This window comes from Podarcis vaucheri (genome assembly GCF_965113315.1).
Source record: "Podarcis vaucheri genome assembly, chromosome: 1".
NCBI classification, from domain to species: Eukaryota; Metazoa; Chordata; class Lepidosauria; order Squamata; family Lacertidae; genus Podarcis; species Podarcis vaucheri.
In genome coordinates this window covers 117,452,154-117,470,612 of record NC_138759.1, presented here as the reverse complement: position 1 = coordinate 117,470,612, position 18,459 = coordinate 117,452,154, and the positions used below count along the sequence as shown (strand labels likewise).

The 18,459-nt window shown below is 42.6% G+C and overlaps 1 protein-coding gene across 1 annotated transcript; it reads right to left on the bottom strand.

Moving 5' to 3' along the window:
• Nucleotides 1-1,726: 1,726 nt before the first annotated feature.
• Nucleotides 1,727-18,254, bottom strand: PRKRA (protein activator of interferon induced protein kinase EIF2AK2). The gene is given in 10 exon segments (XM_082201362.1): nt 1,727-3,220; nt 3,502-6,422; nt 7,670-7,844; nt 8,777-8,874; nt 10,243-10,360; nt 11,483-11,561; nt 13,530-13,611; nt 16,254-16,423; nt 17,827-18,003; nt 18,005-18,254. Coding segments are annotated over 9 exon segments (1,266 nt in total). The 5' UTR covers nt 18,214-18,254; the 3' UTR covers nt 1,727-3,220; nt 3,502-6,264.
• Nucleotides 18,255-18,459: the final 205 nt, after the last annotated feature.

Genomic DNA, 18,459 nt, shown 5'->3' with positions numbered 1-18,459 from the left:
TTTTCTCCTCACAACCACCCACCCTGTAGGTTAGGAAGCGAGACAGTGATTGGCAGAGTGAGCCAGTGAACTTTCCATAGATGTCTGGTTGGCTGCTGTGAGAACAGGATGGTGGCTGATCCAGTAGGCTCTTGTGTTCTTATGAGCATCGTGGCTGAATGCGGATTTGAACGCCAGTCTCCCCAGTCTGAGCCCAATGTTACCACCCAAGCTCTCTACAGGATCAGATGGAATTTGACCTGAGAACCTTCTGGTCTGAATTCAGATGGTATCACTATTGGTGAGGTACTGAATACACCAGTAAGAATAATTAACGCTGCAATACAGTACTGAGCTTATTCAATAGGAAGTAAGCCCCATCGAACACAGCTTCATTTATGCATAAACAACTGCAGGATTGCTCTGCAAAAGTCTGCATGGTCCTCATATTTTGTCTTATAGATATGAAAACCCATGCAGAATTAAAGAGTTACGGTTCTTGGGAAAGCCAAATTGTGTAGGCATATGGAATATTTGTCAAATATTCATATAGAATATCCGACTAGGTTCATACAGAAATCTGACTATTAATACGGGTTTCCACAGAGATAATGGTTTATTTACAGATTCTGTATATTTTGCATGTCTGCCATCTCTTTAAGAACCTAAGAATGGCACCTCTTTATCAGCTTTTAACTGACTTCCCCCAAGTTCCAACTGAGCATTTCAAGTAGGCTATCACCGATGAAAGATCACACCATTTTGTAATATCAAACTTAGTCCCATAGTGCCATCAAATTCATTTTGAACAAAAGGAGATACCATTGCTTCTTCATTGGCCTATGAAATGCAACCGTACATGACAGGTAAAGAACATTTTCTATGGTCTCATACACTAGTGAAGAATTGTGCTTTCTTGGAACCAAATCAAAAGGTGTATCAGAGTGGAAGTCAAGTGAAGAGCATTTTGTGTTTTGTCGTTACTCAAACATCACAGATAGCAAACGTCAAAAGCTGCCGCCTTGGTTCTTACTGCTGTGGCCAGCAGTCAGCATTATACTCCAGTACAGAAAATGATGGGTACAACAGATGTCTATATGCAAGGTGATGGTGCTCATGTCAACAAACAGTCAGTGCCGTGGAAGCTGGAGGAAAGTTTTCAAATGGAAATAAACATGCGGTCCTGCATCCGGTGTCAAGTTGCTTAGTATTGATATGCAGTCTGTCATATATAGATAGATAGATATAGTTACACACACCGCTGCTGTGTTTGGTGCATCTGGTATAGCGAACATATCCAGAAAAAAAGCCAGACCTTTCAAACATACCACATAGTGGGCAACATGACACAACTTCAGGGTTGGCTTCACAGGGGTGTATAGTTCTCACAGCTTTAGCTACGTAGAAGTCCCAGTCGTGATGTCCTCTGTCACGGTTGGAGGAATTAACAGTCTCTTGGTTCTTATGTGAAAAACTGAATTGTGTGGGAGAAGACTGCTAGCTGGCCATGATTTGGAGTATTGCATTCATGAGATGATCAACACACAGCAAAGAATGTAGCGGTATGGCTTAGTAACTACCACTTAAAAGAGGGAAATTTTGTGTGCCACTCACTAGACCTGGGCTTTTGATGTGGGGGGTGGGAAGGGGCACACCTACTTTTGCTTTTTCCACAGAAAGCTCCATTTCACTACAAAATAATAAAACGTAGTTGCTCAATAACTGGGCTACGAATACTGAAAAGCTCAAGTTAAATCACACATTTTTATTCACACTCACCATTGTCTGTACAAACAGCAGGGAGCACGGCAGGTTATGCTTCCCTGGTACATTTACCCATGTTACATACAAGCAGTGGAAAAACAAGTGTATATGCTGTGTATGTGACAATTTTTGATACCAATACCTTAAAAACATGAGGTAAAAGTGGTTGTCAGGTCCTTGGATGTGAAGAGAACTACCTGCATATTTAATGTTGCTACAGTCATTATAGATAATAAGCATTAGAGTATAACTAGCTGCTTTGTATCTGGTATTGCTCGGGATTTCTAAGAAGAAAACCCAAAAACCCCAATGGTTAAAATCCGCATTTTTGAAAGGTTCTGTATGTTATCTTGATTCCAAACGGCATCCGGTTGTATCAAGAGATGAAAACCTGCTCCTTGATCTCAGGAAACATTGTGCAAAATCTGGTTACAATGGTAAGAGGTGTCCAAATGCACAGCAAAGAACTTTCCAAACTGAACAGCAGAAGTTAGCAGAATCGCATGATAGGCTTCAATTTGTTCCACAACTTTTGATAGGGCAGTTTAAATTGCATTTCTATACACTCTTCCCCTGCAAGGCCCATTCATAGCTGTTGAGACTTGAGTCCGATTTGCACATACATAGGGTTGTTGTTCTTTATATTTAAATGAGTATGGTTTTGTAACTTTCAGCACATTTTTGTTTACTGTTGATACTGCAGGTACCTAAATACTCTTGGCAGAAATTAGCTGTTTGCAACTCAACAAAGCTTTTGAACTGCAGTTTATGAAATCAATAGGATTTCTTTGGGATGTGATATATCTGATTTGTGGTGTTTTTTTAATTTGAGGGGGGGAAAAATATTTTCAAAAGCAGATGAAACTAATCTTGGCAAAAATTGTGATGGTATTTTCTCTCATGGACCCCCCCCCCCCCCCGGGATGATCTGTGATCCGTAATCCCTCTTTCACTCCTAGGCCTAGAGGTGAAAAATTATTATTTTATAGAGCTATCACAGATTTCAATTTAGGCATTATCCTAGTTGTCTCTGCAAGACTAAAGAATGGCAAGAAACTTTGAATGAATGTTTCTTGTCTCAGCTAAGGCCAAATATTCAATTTACCTGTATATGTGTATGGGTAAGTATTAAAATGCATATATGTGACTGAAGGTCAAGTTTTATTTTGTTGATTTCCACCAGCTAAATGATGCCAGGAAAAGTCCCCAGGAGCATGAAAGTGAACTACAGAGGTACCTCAAGTTACAAATGCCTCAGGTTACAAAAGCTTCAGGTTACAAACTCCACTAACCTGGAAGAGTTACCTCGAGTTGAGAACTTTGCCCCAGGATGAGGACGGAAATCGTGTGCCAGCAGTGCAGCAGCAGCAAGAGGCCCCATTAGCGAAAGCACGCCTCTAGTTAAGAACAGTTTCAGGTTAAGAACAGACCTCGGAATGAATTAAGTTCGTAACTGGAGGTACCACTGTACTATGCACTTAATACAGTGGTGCCTTGCAAGACGAAATTAATCTGTTCCGCGAGTCTCTTCGTCTTGCGGTTTTTTCGTCTTGCGAAGCACAGCTATTAGCGGCTTAGCGGCTATTAACGGCTTAGCGGCTTTAAGAAAAAGGAAACAAACTCGCAAGAACTCGCAAGACGTTTCGTCTTGCGAAGCAAGCCCATAGGGAAATTCATCTTGCGGAACGACTCAAAAAATGGAAAACTCTTTCGTCTTGCGCGTTTTTCGTCTTGCGAGGCATTCGTCTTGCGAGGTACCACTGTACTTTGAGGCAATATTTGAGCAGAAATAGCCAAAAATGAGATCTTCAAATAAGAGTATGTTGTCTGTCAGAAAGGTATGTGTGCTATTCCTTACAAAGAAGTACCGTATTTTTCTGTGTATAAGACTAGTTTTTTAAACCAAAAAATCAGGTCTAAAATTGGGACTCGTCTTATACATGGGTAGTGCTGAGGGGTGTTTTCTTAATTTGGAGTCCCCAAAATTAGGGGGCGTCTTATACACGTGGGCATCTTATACACAGAAAAATAATGTAATTCTGTAAGTATAGGAAATTTATCAAAAGTCTAGCCTTTTTCAAACCAGTGCTACTTTACTCCCACAGCACCTTATTGCATATTGAATGAACACTGGTTCACATAGATAACTGACAGGGGTGCCATATTCCCCAAAGTGAAAATCCAGACAAGTTTTTTCTCTCTCTCAAAGTTGTTGAGCTTTTTGTGAACATCTCCCCCCGAAATCTAAGCTTTTAACTTCCGTTACCGTATGTCCACGTTTTCTGGACATTTTACCCATTTGCCAAAAATCCACCAAGGCGCCATTTTCCTGCCCAATTCCCAGATGTATGGCAGCCCTAGTAACTGAGCCACCGCTGGCTCTTCCCTAGTAAAGCAGTGTAGGCTCTAACACAAATCATGATGTGCTGAATACAGATTATGTCACATCAGAGCTGGGCACTCTGTGCTAATATCCAATAATGGAATTCTTCCCTCTCAAAAAGAGCTGGTGCAGGCATGTGGCAGCTACTAGCATTATCGACATGTAACTGCACCCACAATGATCAACATGAATAGCCAGTGTAATGTGGGACACAGGAACTCTTGGAAGACAATAGTGACTGCTTGCACGAGTAGAACTCATTTTCAGTTTATAATAATAGTCAATGCAATCTTTCAATTGCCATGTCTTGGGCAACAGCTGTACCAGCTCTTCCTTTTGAGAGCAAAGATCTCACGTGCTGGACCTCTCCAGGCTTAGAGGCCTTGGGTGTCCCTGCACATGCATTCACATCACCATGGGAACTATTCTTAGCAGGAAGATTCAGAGACTGCACAGCTGTTACAGTCCCTATAAAACACCCAGGGCCTCCTTTTCTCCAGTTGTTTCAGTGAGGTCTGAAGGCCTCTTGGGAGGCTCAATCAGCCTGCAGAGGGAAGGAACTGTTCCACTTGAATCAAGCAGGTCACCTTGAATTCAACAGCAGCTTCAGCTCAGTGAGACACCTACACTCCAGAACCAACCTTAGGAAAATTGCAAACTGTCTAGTAGAGCAGGCTGAACGTGACCATCACAATTACACTGTCTTTCCCACGAGAACAATGTGCATATAGGCTTTTGTATTCAAATCCACTAGTGCATGGTTAACTTTATGTGCAAAATGTGTATTAACTGCTAGCAGGCCATTGTGATCACCTCTAGAAAAGATGCTCTGTCTTAATTTGCTATGACCAATTTACAAAGCCAGCCTCTGCCTCTGCCTCTCCTCTAAATATACAGAATACATGCCTTAAGATTAACATAAAAACTTATTACTTGAATTATTCTTTAAAAGAATTTATTAAAGAATGACCGATTCTTATAGTTACCTTACGAAAAAGGACAGTGATGTTAAGAGAGTCATTATTTCTGTAAAAATTCAATCTTAAAACCATAGGTTTAAAAAGGCCACAGTTAACACAATGAGAGAAAAATTCAGACACAGGAAAATGGATAATATCCCATGGCCATAACATAAAGCTTTTCAAAGCACTGGAACATTTCAGATACTTTGGTTTTAAGATCCCATATACACAGGTATTCACAAAGGAGCCTGTAAGCTTCAGTATATATGTAGTGCAGGCTCAAAGCTACTTTGTGATACTAAAACTTAGTACAGTAAAGACAACAGTGCTACAATTCTGTGCCAAACTCCACCCCTAATTCAAGAACCAGGAAAAAAATGGAAGTTATTGTATTCGGAACAAATCATGAAGATGAACCATTTCTGTCACACATACTTCATTGTTGTTGTTTAGTCATGTCCAACTCTTTGTGACCCCATGGACCAGAGCACACCTGGCATTCTAAAACTTCTCCCCCCCCTCCCCCGGTTGGATTTTGTGTCATGAAATGAAGCATAAATGAGTCATGTAGTGTTAAACAGAAATCAACATATAGGGATGGTTTGGAGGGAAAGGAGCATGTTGAGATTGCAAGCCCTGTTCCTGACCACAGGAAGCCATTTTCTAACGATCAAGGTAGATCTCATTCTAAACGTGATTGCCAACAAAAAATGGTAGCCACACTTCTAGTTCCTCCCCCCTCCCCGTTACACCCACTAGAACTTACCTCATGTCATGACATCATAGATTCCTCTTTTCTCACTGCAATGTCATGTCATAAGTTTTTCTGAACCAGAATATAGAGCAAATGGGAGGAATTGGACATGTGGCTGCAATTTGAGGGGCAGCTGCTCATTTAGAGCAACGTTTGCTTTGGGCTTTGGCTCCAAGGATTCTCATTCATCAGATTCTGGAAAGGTGAATTCTGTATCTCATTCCACACCTGCGGCTGTGGTGGTATCAGGACTTCCAGATAAATAACATACTTGCGGTGATTGATTGTTTCATTATAATGCATAATTGTATACAGGTGCGTGGATTTTGTGATGTGACTTTTTAAAAAACACAGCTCCAATGACCTGGAAACTGTTCGGCTTGGATGGATACGTCCTTAAATATTTCCCTTTTGCTTGAATCTTATTTCTGTCCAGCCATGATCTTTAAATATTGTAGTGCATTGTGAGCAGCATCATTGTGGGCATTGCCCCAGGAGATTCCAGTCCCGTGACAAACTGTGATTGGATTAGTTGAAAGTTCTGCAAGACACTGGTATTGTCCATTCACACTCAGCTCCTCTGAAAGTACAAACACAGGTGCTGGTTAGTGAAATATCACGCCACTAATTTTTGAAAACACCAACTACATTAATTCTCTTTCCCCGACATTGTGAATGAAAGTACCGTACTTTTCTGTGTATAACACGCCTCCTATTTTGAGGGACTCCAATTTCAGAAAATGGCCCAAAGTTGTTGAGCTTTTTGGGGGGAGGACTGGAGTTGTTGAGCGTTTTTTGAAGGGGAATGCAGTAAATCACTAACCCGGCGGTTGCAATCGCTCACACACCTCGCTAGCAATCGCTCGTGTCTGCTACAAACCTCTGACCGATCACCAACAGCAAAAGTAGATAGCAATAACAATTGCCACAGTGGCAGCCAATCCTCCGCAGCCCTTGACGCAGCAACCAATCAAACACCCATTTCCAATAGCCAATACAAAAAAAAACCCTTGCCACAGCCACCAATCACACTACAAATCGCCAATGACAATCTGCAGCTCGCGGCTGCAACCAATCATCTGTCACACATACCCACTACCAGTGTATAAAATGCCCCCACTTTTTAAACCTAATTTTTGAGTAAACAAACCTAGTCTTATACACGGAAAAGTACGGTAATCAGGATGGTGTCACATAAAAGGATATATGACTGGAATATGTAGGAAACCATCTCTCCCAACCTGCTCTGGCACGACACAAATACTCTATTACCTATACAGTCATACCTTGGACGTCGAAAAGAATTTGTTCCGGAAGTCCATTCGACTTCCAAAACATTCAGAAACAAAAGCACAGCTGGATTTATGAACTACACTTTGATGCAGAATTTATTTCCAGAAACAGTTCCATCACTTGACAGCCCTAAATTCTTGTTTAGGTTCTTCGATTGTGACCCGTGGGAATTGTTTTGTCAAAGCACTAACAATAAACAGCAAGTTTAGCACACATATCCCTGAAAACAGCACCGCCAGTTACATACTGCACCCTTTTAGCAAATTTAATGTTCCAAATGTTAGTGGTAAGACTGTGTATCTTTTAATTATTAGACAAAATGTGATGAAAATATGTTTTCTGGTTGCTGTTAGTACTAATGTTTTGCAGATAACTGTGTTCATGTTAATGCTGGAAGAAAATGGACATTTCATAATCCCGCCCCTTTTTGGTACACACTTCATTGGAAACTTGGTTCTGCCTGGCCTGTGTTGGGAAAAAAGATACTAAGAAAAGAGGATGCATCTCACCCATAGTCACCCACATGGTTCTTACCTATATTCAAGTATTTTGCATTAAAACCTTGCTCTTCTGCAAGTTCTCCAAGAAGATGAACATAATCTGTATTAGGAATACTGAGCGGACTTATTTTCAGCAAAGTAATTTTTTCTCCAGAAGAGTTCCTTAAGGTGTTCCATGTACATCCCAAATTAACACTTTGTTCTTTTCCCTGGAACAAATTAAGGGCATTTAGACTTTGCTGTGTTTTAAAACCACCATCCAACAGCTTTAAATGCGGGCATTCCACTCCCCTTGCATATGTATTAAACAAATACCAAGCTCTCATATTACACTTTGTTCTACCCAAATATTTCCACACTTGTTAAAAGCTTGCTTTTAATATGGCTTCTCCAAGATTCTCTTGGTCTGTACTACAGGGGCCTATGTTTTCCATAAGCATTCTTACTTTTAACATAACTCTGAACTGTATATGTCAACAATTTCACCTACAGGGGCTACATTTTACTGCTTGTTCTACTGCAGCATTAACAAAAGCCTGAAGAGCAGAAATGAAGCAGCTGAGGCTGTTTCCATTCCTGTATAAACTCGCTGTTAAATACAAGCCGCCTGAAGGAAGGCACATCCATCAGTGTGAAGCAGATAGCTGCATTTGATAGTGAGTTGATAGCTGGGATTTCTTAGAAGACATATATACGCTTAACTCCCAAGAGTTAAATGATATAGAAATTGGTATTCTTCCAGCTTCTGGAGGAGAGAGAGGCAATGGAAGATGTACATTTGAAAATATATTAGATTTTAGAAACAGCTGTGTAGCTCAATGAACACCTGTTTGCTCTGAACTAGGTTCCATGCAGTTCAATTGAACTCGCTTCCTAAGCTGCATCCTTAGGCTACTAAGTCAAACAAGACAGACAGACAGACAGAAAGTCAGTGGGGGAGAAGACAGAGATCTTGTAGCCTAGATGAAGAACATGGAAGATAACAGGTGAACCATCAGGGCAAGGGCAGGGGGAGTCTAGCTTGCCTGTGTATATTTACTATAGTGCCTTAGTATGAGCTGGACAATTAATGAAAACGAATGATTGCATTGTTAGGTTTGAATAGCTAAGCAGTTGCTATAAACGGAAATGAATTACTTACTAAAGAAATAGTGATATTGTCTCCAGAAAAATTACGGAATTTATCGAGTAGTTTCTCGGCGGCGTTTCGCTTTGCTAATTTTTTAGAAGTCCCAATCCCTTTGTAAGAAAACAAAATCAAGAAGGATTAAAATACAGTGGTGCCTCGCAAGACAAAAATAATCCGTTCCGCGAGTCTCTTCGTCTAGCGGTTTTTTCGTCTTGCGAAGCAACCCTATTAGCAGCTTAGCGGATTAGCGCTATTAGCGGTTTAGCGGATTAGCGGCTATTAAAGGCTTAGCGGCTAAAAGGCTATTAGCGGCTTAGAAAAAGGGGGGGAGCGGAAAAAAATCGGAACACTCGCAAGACGTTTTCGTCTTGCGAAGCAAGCCCATAGGGAAATTCATCTTGCGAAGCAGCTCAAAAACGGAAAACCCTTTCGTCTAGTGGGTTTTCCGTCTTGCGAGGCATTCATCTTGCGGGGCACCACTGTAAGCAGAGAAACCCAGATTAAGAGACATTCATGCTAGAAAACCGAAACTAGACTGCGAGTCACAGACTACACATCCATCAACTCAGCCATGCTTTTGAAACTCCCGTATGTTTTGTTCTGATAGTTCCACCTGTTAAGTTTACACCTGCTAATTATTAACTTGGGATCTCCCCCCCCCCCAGCCATGGGCAAGTGTGAGTTTCTGCATCACAACAGAAGAACCCTGAGAGGGCACAGAGATGAGAGGGTAGAAAGAGAAGGGGATACTGAAAGCGGACCTGACTGCAGGGCCAAATTTGAGCCAGGCTTACTAGCGCTCAAGTTTGTCCACAAAATGTTTTGATGGAGGAGGGACAGAAAGAGGATTTTTTTGCCCCAAGCGGCTTCTATTAATTAAAAATCTTCCCGAAATGGGTGCAGTGCCTACCTACATACAGATGCCCACAGGCGGTTCCTTCCCCCTCCCAGACCTTGTTTAGCCTGACTAAGCAGCAACAGAGGGCAGAATGGAGAATACAGAAGGCATGCAGTGTCTTCTGCCACCTGTGCTCGTACAGGTACATGTATTGGGGTAGGTGAGAAAACAATAACTTGTTTAGCCCTATTGGAATTTCTATCATTAGGCTGTTGGTGCTCCAGTAGTAATCCAAAACCAGGGCACATTGGGAGCAGGTGCACTGATGTTTATTTGGGGGGGGGCAGAGTGGCAGAAAGAAAAAAGCACCCCCTCCATCCACCCTGCCAGCACACTTTGGATTTGGTGGCCCCTCCACCTTAGACACCCCCACAAGTAGGAATGCTCTGCTAAGGCACTTATTTTGACTTTCAAGTTATAAAGTCCTCAAGGCAGCTTGCAAGAGAGAATTATTTAAGATACAATTTTTTAAAATGATCAAAAATAGAAACATTAGTGGGATTTCTTTGGATAATGAATCCTCTGCTTAAATTCAGGTTTTGCAACATTTTGTGCCGAGGAGAAAAAAATAAGCACATACCTGTTTCTACAAATGTTTCTATTCTGCAAGTCATTGTAAACTCTCTCTTATGGAGTGGCCCTGTCTCCTGTGCCAGTGAGTACTCGGGAAGTCTCCAACCCTTCTGAATAGCTAGCTCCTAGGGAAGAAGGGAAACAACAGGTAACAGGACATTTCTTTTTTATCTAGCCTTAAAGCAGCCACATGTCTATTTAGAACAGGTTTATTTATCGTGATTACTTCAGTGTTAACTTGGAAAGCAAAATTCTGATGTATTTTGCTTTACACTGCATGTATCCTTCTACATCTCAATCCAGGACAGAGCTGAGGGAACTTCCAAGATCAGCGTGTTTCACTGTGCCAGAGCAGTAGCCCAATGAAACCATTCTATTTCACTGATGTGAGAGTAAGTCTTGCTTTCATTGGTCACTACTCTGCCCAAAGAAAAGCTTTCCATCTTATATATATCATCACAGTGATGAGCTGTGAGCTTTGCACACAGTGTGGATGAGAAAACCTGACAAACCAACCAATCTTTTCTTTTCTCTTCACCGCCCATTCTGTAATCACTATGCTTTGCTTTTTGTTGCTTACTCTACATTCTTTCCTGAGGGTATAGGAACTGTCTTCTCCTTCCTCGGCTCAGCTACCTGCTCCTGACTGCCTGTGTCGCTTTCTGTCATCAGAAAATAAGAAGGAAACAAAGATGATGCTACATACATAAAGATCTAAATATAATTTGTAACTTAGTGTAGAACGACTTTGACCTCTAAAAAACCAAAAGGTATATAAAGGACCGCCTCTTTCCATATGAAACTACCCAGACCCCGATATCATATTCTGAGGCCCTTTTTCGTGTGCCCCCTCCATGAGAGGTGTGGAGGATGGCAACATGAGAACGGGGCCTTTTCTGCAGTGGCTCCCCGTCTGTGGAATGCTCTCCCCAGGGAAGTTCACCTGGTGCCTTCATTATACACCTTTAGGCGCCAGGCAAAAACGTTCCTTCTTAATCAGGCCTTTGGTTGATCTTATGGACATCCAACACCCTTTTAGAATGTGGCTTTTTTGGGGGGGGTTATTGGGTTACTGCTTTCAGTTTGATTTTATATGTTGTGTACTGCCCTGAGACCTCCGGGTATAGGGTGGTATATAAGTTGAAATAATAGTAATAATAATAATAAATAATAATATATTTTTTTTTAAAAAAATAAAGACAAAGAACTTCTGAATATGGTACATTTTAAATGTCATTGCAACTCACCTGCAATGATCCAATAGGATTGGACTGATTTGGTGCTTGATCGAGATGTTCAGGGATTAAGTGGTCTGGCACAGAAATGCTAAAAGAAACATAGTTAACTTGAAAACTTGGAGTTTCAGGCATCATTTCGCCAACAAATCAGGAATCAGTCCTAAGCACATTCTACATTTTAATATGAGACTGCCTCATTAAGACTACCTCTACAAGATGTTTAAAGTAAAGAAAGCTGACATGCTTTTCTATGTTGAGTTGTGTCTATGTTTGCATACGTGGAGGATTTTGTTCCCCACAGACAGTTTCCTGTGCTTCCTTCCCAGGCTGCTTTTTAAGTTCAAGGGTCTGGATCCAGGAAAAAGCAGGCAGAATTCCACTGGCAAGAAGGAGCTTTTCACCGCTCCTCCCCAGACATAAGTCTCATGTACTCTCAAAAATTGCCATTGAGGGATGAGGGAACCCTCCAGAACAGCATGGGACAGGGCATTTGGGGTGGGGTGGGGAAATCAGAAGAATTTGGCAGGGACGCCTCGTGCAATCAGAAGTGCCTTTGTACTCATGCAAGGCACTTTGAAGCCAAGCCTAGCAGTTTCAAAAGCAGCATGGAAGCGATTGACATCTACTGTAACCACAGTTACCTGAATATTTCATTTTGCCAAAATTTGTCATGGAATAAGGCAGGAAACTACAAAACCGATCTTCTTCAAGAAAACACTATGATTCTATAAATAAGGCCAGAAGGAAGGGATAGCTCAGTTGGTAGAGCACAAGACTCTTAAATCTCAGGGCTGTGGGTTCGAGCCCCACATTGCACAAAAGATTCCTGAATTGTAGGGGGTTGGACTAGATGATCGTGATCCCTTCCAACTCTATGATTCTATGATCTATGAAGACCATTGTTAAAGATTTAACAGTATTGTTGATACTGCTCTAACCTGAATGTGGCTTTGACTTTGTTGTTGTTTAGTCGCTTAGCTGTGTCCGACTCTTTGTGACCCCATGGACCAGAGCATGCCAGGCTTTGACTTATCTTTATATTAATAATTACAGTTGACCCTTTAGTTATGAACCGCTCTGGATACATAACTTTTGGGTTATTAATGCGGCAAACCTGGAAGTGTGTACTTCGGGGTCTTGGTGTGCGTGCATGCGCGCAAGCGCTCTGTGCACGAAAATGCACAATAGCGCCACACACATGTGCAGAATTGGCACCTCTGACTATGGACTTTTTGCGTTGCGGACGGACCCCCAGAACAAGTTTAATTCGTATCCGGAGGGTCCACTGTACTGATCTGTTTTATTAAAATATTCATAGATTGTCTTTTGGCGATAAGGCTGTTCTACATTTTGTTATATTTTCCCATAGCTTACATTAACTGAATTTTGAAGCTGTTAGCAGCCTGGTGCTTCCCTAGGGAAGGAAAAGCATGATACATGCTATAAATTAAACAAAAATAAAAAAGTAAGATTGAAAGGTCAAATGAAAAAGTAGCAAAAAATTTATTTATTAACTTTTTCTCCCACCTTTCTTCTCAAAGGAGCTCAGGACAACAATTGACTATCGTTTTGTACTGATAACATTTACAAGTTTGTACACATGAGACTAACAAAGATTGAAAACAGGTCTGACTTATGATGCCACAGTTTGTTAAATAAAGAAACAGAAAACCTTTCATACTCTTACAGAGTCATAACTAACTTACAGTTACATGAAAGGCAACAGAAATTGTGACACAATATGCTAAAAACTGCCATTTTATCACTTCCACAAAAATACAAGAAAAGAGGTTTTCAGGAAATGAACAATGTAACAGCATTGTTAAAATACTACTTTACCACGTGGATATTAAACAGTGAAGTAACCATCCATCTTAGATGCGGTCACATAATTTGGCCCCATTTCCCACTGCTTTTTTATAAACCTATCTCCAAATCAAGTATGTTAAGCATCATAGCCTTCATTTTTAAAATATTTCTAAAGCTCTCTTCCAAAATTTTCCAGCAGGTCCCATTCGGCAATAATACTATGTCACAATGATCAAAACCAACTCACCAAATATTTGAATTGCCTTTCAAAATGTTCAGGGCAGCTTCTGCAGCTTTGTGTTTTGCAATTTTCTTGCTCGGACCCTCTCCTGAATTAATAAAGACAAAAATATTTGAGTGTTCTGAACAGTAAGCTATGAAAATCTAGCAGTCTGAATGTTTCGTTCTGAAATATCCATTTTCTGTTTCATAACATGAAGAGTGTACACTTTTTCCCGAAAGGCAAGATGGCCTGTTTTACTGTATCTTGCCAGTGGAAGCAAGCACAATGGGGGGGGGGGGGATGTGGCTTGTTTCTAAATGGTGATGATGATAATTTATTATTTATACCCCGCCTATCTGGCTGGGTTTCCCCAGCCACTCTGGGCAGCTCCCAAGAGAATATTAAAAACACGATAAAAGATCAAACATTAAAAACTTCCCGAAACAGGGCTGCTTTCAGATGTCTTCTAAGTCAGAGAATTGTTTATTTCCTTGACATTTGATAGGAGGGCATTCTACAAGGTGGGTGCCACTACCGAGAACGCTCTATATAATATTTTGCCACTCCCATTCTAAAGACATCACTAACATCAGAAGTAGCGCTGAATATTTTTTGAAAAATTGCATCTTTAAGATAGTGGTTGGGCAACTAATTCCTATTCATCTGCTTGTGCTGGTAAGTTCTCAAAATGCAAGGGTATATATAAAAAACACATCTGAAGGGGAGATGCAGAGTTTTAAGAAGGAAGAGGGCCTGCAGCAGGCAGTTTCCTCCCAGCAGCAGAGACTTATCATGGCTACCGTCAGAGCTGTACTAACTATGGAAGCTGCGCAGAGGCAGAGAAAATATGGTATGTTTGGCTTGGAGAAAAGATGATTAAGAGGCGATACAATAGCTATATTCAAATATCCCAAAGGCTTGTCACAAAAATTATGGACCAAATTTATATTCTGATGCTCCAGTGGCCAGGATCTCAATTATTGTGTTCAAATGACTACAAAAGGTATTTAGACCAGTGGTTCCCAAACACGCTTGCTAGAGTGAGGTGGGACACTCATTAAGTGACCTTGTGGGGCCTAATCCAAACACTATCCTCATTCTACTGGCCACAATAAATGCAAACTTCCTTGTGTGGCACAAGATCAGTTTGCATGTCATGCATAATCCCTCAGTGCTAGGAACAGTGCCAAAGATCAGAGAAATTACCGTATTTTTCGTTCTATATGCACCCAACCATAACACACACGTAGTTTTTAGAGGAGGAAAACAAGAAAATATTCTAAATGAAACAGTGGATGTATGATTTTTGTGGTTCATGCTGTGGCCACAGACATGTGATCTGACAGTGAGTTTAGAGTAGCCCAATGCAAAAATCCTTAGGATCCATGCTTTGTAACCACGCCCCAGGCAACAGTGAGTGCGTGATTTTTTTGGTGCAAGATGTAGCCATGGACATGCTATGTGATCTGATGGTGAATTTGGGGTGACCCAGTGCAAAAATCCTGAGGATCCATGTGGATCCGTGCTTTGCAACCACGTTTTAAGTGGGGAGGGAAGGAACAGCACTCAAGGGACAAGGAGAAGGATGCTGCTAATAATGCAGAAGAGGGGTTTAAGGGGAGAAGAAGCATGTGTGGGGTGGGTGGAGAAGGATACTGCTAATAATGAAGAAGAGGGGTATAAGGGGAGAAGGCTCCTCTCCTCTCCCGCTTTGCTCCTTTAAAGCAAGCAGGCTCTGCTTTTCTCCCTCCTCCCCACTCATCCCTGGCTTAGCGAGCTGAAAAACTTTGCTGCTGTTTAGCGTGCTGAGTGGGGAGGAGAGAGGGACAGAGAGCCTGCTTGCTTTAAAGGAACCAACCGGACAGGAGCCACTAACACTCATGAGCGAAGGGGAGCCATGGATCCTCTGCTCATGACTGCAGCAGATCCCCCCCGCCACCCGTAGGCATTCCCTCCATAACACGCACAGACATTTCCCCTTACTTTCTAGGAGGAAAAAAGTGAGTGTTATGGTGCAAAAAATACGGTACCTCGCATTAGTTACGCTTTAAAAAAGGCGGCAACCGTTTTGCTCAGGGGTTCGATTCCTGGCCTCCACATGCATCAGCGGCGCTTGCATAAGCCCACCCTGCCCCTGTTCTGTGCTCTTGGTGTTCACACGTCAATTGGATGTGCGCAAAATGGTTACTGCCTGTATGGTGTCTGTGTTTGGGTGGACATGATGGGGGTCAAAGAATACGATCAAGGGATAATGTGCTGTGCAATTAGATGCAGGGGAGGGAAGAGTAAGTTGTAGGGTTAGAAATGGGGGGAGATTAATTGGGCTTCTAAGGTTACAAAAGTCGGTAGAAGCTAGGATGAAGGTAGGAAAGATGGGTTCTAGGCCTAGGTTGGAGGAGAACAAAAGGATGAAGGACATTATGCTCTCCCTTTACCCATACTGGTACCCAACACACTAGCTTAGAAACAGAGGGAGTATAAAACTAAATAGAAGAAACGTTTATTTTAAACACACATTGCATGCAATTAAGAAGTCAGACATGAATCCAGAGCAGGCCCAAGACTTTTTGGCTACCCCTCCCCCCCCCACCTGCAAGGGAAGAAGGGGCAAGTGAAGATCTACATCAAGAACAAAGTGGGGAATAAAGATGTACATCAGGATCTGCTGCCCCTGCTGCCTGAGGCAGTTGCCACACCTTGCCTCATGGATGGCCGGGCACTGCATGAATCCTATCAAAATGTACAAACCTGTTGCAGTTATGTCACCCATGGTGACTTTATAGGTGAAGACTGGCATATGCACTTGCCCCTCAGCTTTTTCAAAGTCATATACAGGATTGAGATTAGCCTTTGTGCCATATTCATGTAACATCTGAATTGGTGTTTTCCCCGGTTTGGATGTAATGATTTCCTCCAAGCTGTTTACAAAGTAGAATAGAAATTTTATGAATATTTGAGAAGGAAGGAAATCACATGCAGTGTGTTAAAATATTGCTTTCGAAAATATGCTGTATCTTTCATTTATGAAACTCAGAGGTACAAGCTGGAGATAATGAAGCCTGCTTCTGTGTTGCATTCATGATAATGAGTAACCTGTGGACAGTTATAAGGAAATGTTACCAGACATGTGATACTCCATGCTTTGGATATTGCACTAGAGTGGGGAGAAGACGAAGTGTAAGCGACTAGCACTTCTTCCATGGTGCTTTTTCCACAAAACAGGCTATGCACAGAACCAGTTGTCACGATTATATTATTGGTCTCTCCACATGCCTTGGAGAATGCTATTTTCTTAATTTCAGTTTCTTTTCCTTTAGCAGATCTAAAGAAACATAAAACTTACACTTTCATTTTCCTCACTCTCAAATTTGGTGTGCTGAAATGTTGAAGATTTGTGAGAGAAGATCGCCCATCTCTATGCAATCATTTTGTATAAAATGTAGGTTAGCCCACCGCCCAGCAACAACATGGCTCTAATCTAAATGCCACTCCCCACTCTCCTGTTTTAGCTTTCCACATAAAAATAAAGAAATGGGAGATCTGATCGGAGACCAGCAATGCCTAATCTACTCCAGTTCTGAGCTACTCCTTCCCCTCCACTGTGCACTGTCACCTATAAATATTGCAGGCCTTTGTAGCCTACATACAAGAGCAAATTTAAAAATGTGCACAAATTCAACAGATGACAGGCAGATTCTGCTCTAGGATTGAGGAGTGGGTTGTTTTTTTTAAGATACTATTTTATTTGGGACAGGACAAGGAAAAAACAAGAGGAAAGGAATCAGGGACAGAAAACCAGTAGCATTCAGAAAGCATGACATGTAATAAAGACATATACATGCATTCCCTCTTTCTAACCTGGGAAATCATCCTAAGTGTCACTGAACATTGGATTTACTTCCAGGTAACTTGAGTTTAGCATCTGTTTCTCTCTCTCTCTCTCTCTCTCTCTCTCTCTCTCTCTCACACACACACACACACACACACACGGGTTTGCTTCCAGGTAACTGAGTGCAGCATCTGTTTCTGTTTCTCTCACACACGGGTTTGCTTCCAGGTAACTGGGTGCAGCCTCACACGCGCTCGCGCCATTCACACTGCCTGCTACGGTGCGCGCGCGGGTGCTTCTGACCCCTCCCCCCCCACGTTCCAACCCGAATCCACGCGCACGCGGGCGCCGTTTCCCGCTGGCGACGGTTGCTCCCGCGCGCCTCCTTACCGAGCGCGCGGGCGCGCGGGCAGCGGCAACCCAGAATGCTCCGCGCCCGCCCCACCCGCCGTATAGAAAGCCCCCTTACCCACCCCACCCCTCGCGCGTCACCTGACGGAATTCAGTTTCTCCACCACCGCCGCCGGGGAGTTCCGCTGCTCCGTGCCCACCAGCCCCCCTTCTTGGCTTAGGAGAGCCGGGCAAGGGGCAGGCTGAGGCAGAGCCATGCTGCTCGCCGCCGCCGCCTCCATCTCTTCCTGGCCGGGAAGCATCCCTTTAGCACGGCCCCTCCTCGCGTGTCACGTGTGGTTCCGGGGGCCAGTTGGAGGGGAGGAGCCGCCCGGGAGGCTGCAAGCGGCGCAGGGGCGAGAGAGCGGCTCGCTTCAGTGGGTCTGTGTGAGAGAGGAAGAGGGGCGCTGAGGCGGCGGATGGGACCCCCAAGGAGGCCTGGAAATGGCCCCTTCGATGCGCGGGCGCTTTAGTTGTCACAGTGAACATGTTCTAGCTCAGGGGGTCCGTGGGAAAAAAAACCAACCCTTTGCTTCTTAAATAAAAAAATTCCTTCCAGTGGCACCTTAAAGACCAACTAAGTTAGTTCTTGGTATGAGCTTTCGTGTGCATGCACACTTCTTCAGATACACTGAAACAGAAGTTGCCAGATCCTTCTATATAGTGAGAAGGTGGGGAGGGGTGTTACTCAGAAGGGTGGTGGGAATGGGAGATTGGCAGATAGCTGAGATGAGC